Raw genomic sequence first — 799 nt, forward strand, 5'->3', positions numbered from 1 at the left:
TCCTGTCTTGGGTGAAATCTGCCACCACCTCCCAGGGCTCTGCCTCTGGGCCTCCAGCCTCCCTGGAGGGCTTGGTCTTTTTCACATCTGGTGGCCAGGGCTGATCTGAGACAGGTATGGGGAGGAGGGGACTTCGGGGCCCTGCCCTTGCTGATACCCAGCGGGTCAAGGCCCCCAGTCTGCGTGGCTTGGTCCCTGAACAGCACCTCGTGGGTCTCTGCAGACGTGTGGGCCAACGTGAAGGTGGAGTGCGAGCCCAGCTGGCAGCCCTTCCAGGGCCACTGCTATCGCCTGCAGGCTGAGAAGCGCAGCTGGCAGGAGTCCAAGAAGGCGTGTCTGCGGGGCGGGGGCGACCTGCTCAGTATCCACAGCATGGCCGAGCTGGAGTTCATCACCAAGCAGATCAAGCAAGGTGAGGGGCGGCTTGTCCGCACTCCCGGGGCAGAGGGCAGAGGGCAGGACCTCCCAAGACAGGACCATCTCTCCGTCCGCCGCCGCGGCCGAGGCTGACGTCTCCGCGTGCTGTCTCCCCTCCCCCCTGCTGCACCCCAGAGGTGGAGGAGCTGTGGATCGGCCTCAACGACTTGAAACTGCAGATGAATTTTGAGTGGTCTGATGGGAGCCTCGTGAGCTTCACCCACTGGCACCCCTTTGAGCCCAACAACTTCCGGGACAGCCTGGAGGACTGTGTCACCATCTGGGGGCCGGTGAGAACCCCCTCTCCCCAGCCTCCTGGTGTCACCCTGGCTGAAGGAGGGCTACTGTCAGCTAGCTCCTGCCTCCATTCCAGCCCACCATT

General features: G+C 63.8%; 1 protein-coding gene across 1 annotated transcript; it reads left to right on the plus strand.

The window, feature by feature from the left end:
- Window positions 1-57: 57 nt before the first annotated feature.
- LOC117799652 (C-type mannose receptor 2-like) lies at window positions 58-789 on the plus strand (the record flags this gene model as incomplete). Its single annotated transcript, XM_034652139.1, has 2 exons — window positions 58-412; window positions 553-789. Coding segments are annotated over 2 exons (592 nt in total), but the record flags the coding sequence as incomplete, so codon positions are not given.
- Between the last annotated feature and the right edge of the window lie 10 nt (window positions 790-799).

This window comes from Ailuropoda melanoleuca, unplaced genomic scaffold, assembly GCF_002007445.2.
Source record: "Ailuropoda melanoleuca isolate Jingjing unplaced genomic scaffold, ASM200744v2 unplaced-scaffold54520, whole genome shotgun sequence".
Taxonomy (NCBI): Eukaryota; Metazoa; Chordata; class Mammalia; order Carnivora; family Ursidae; genus Ailuropoda; species Ailuropoda melanoleuca.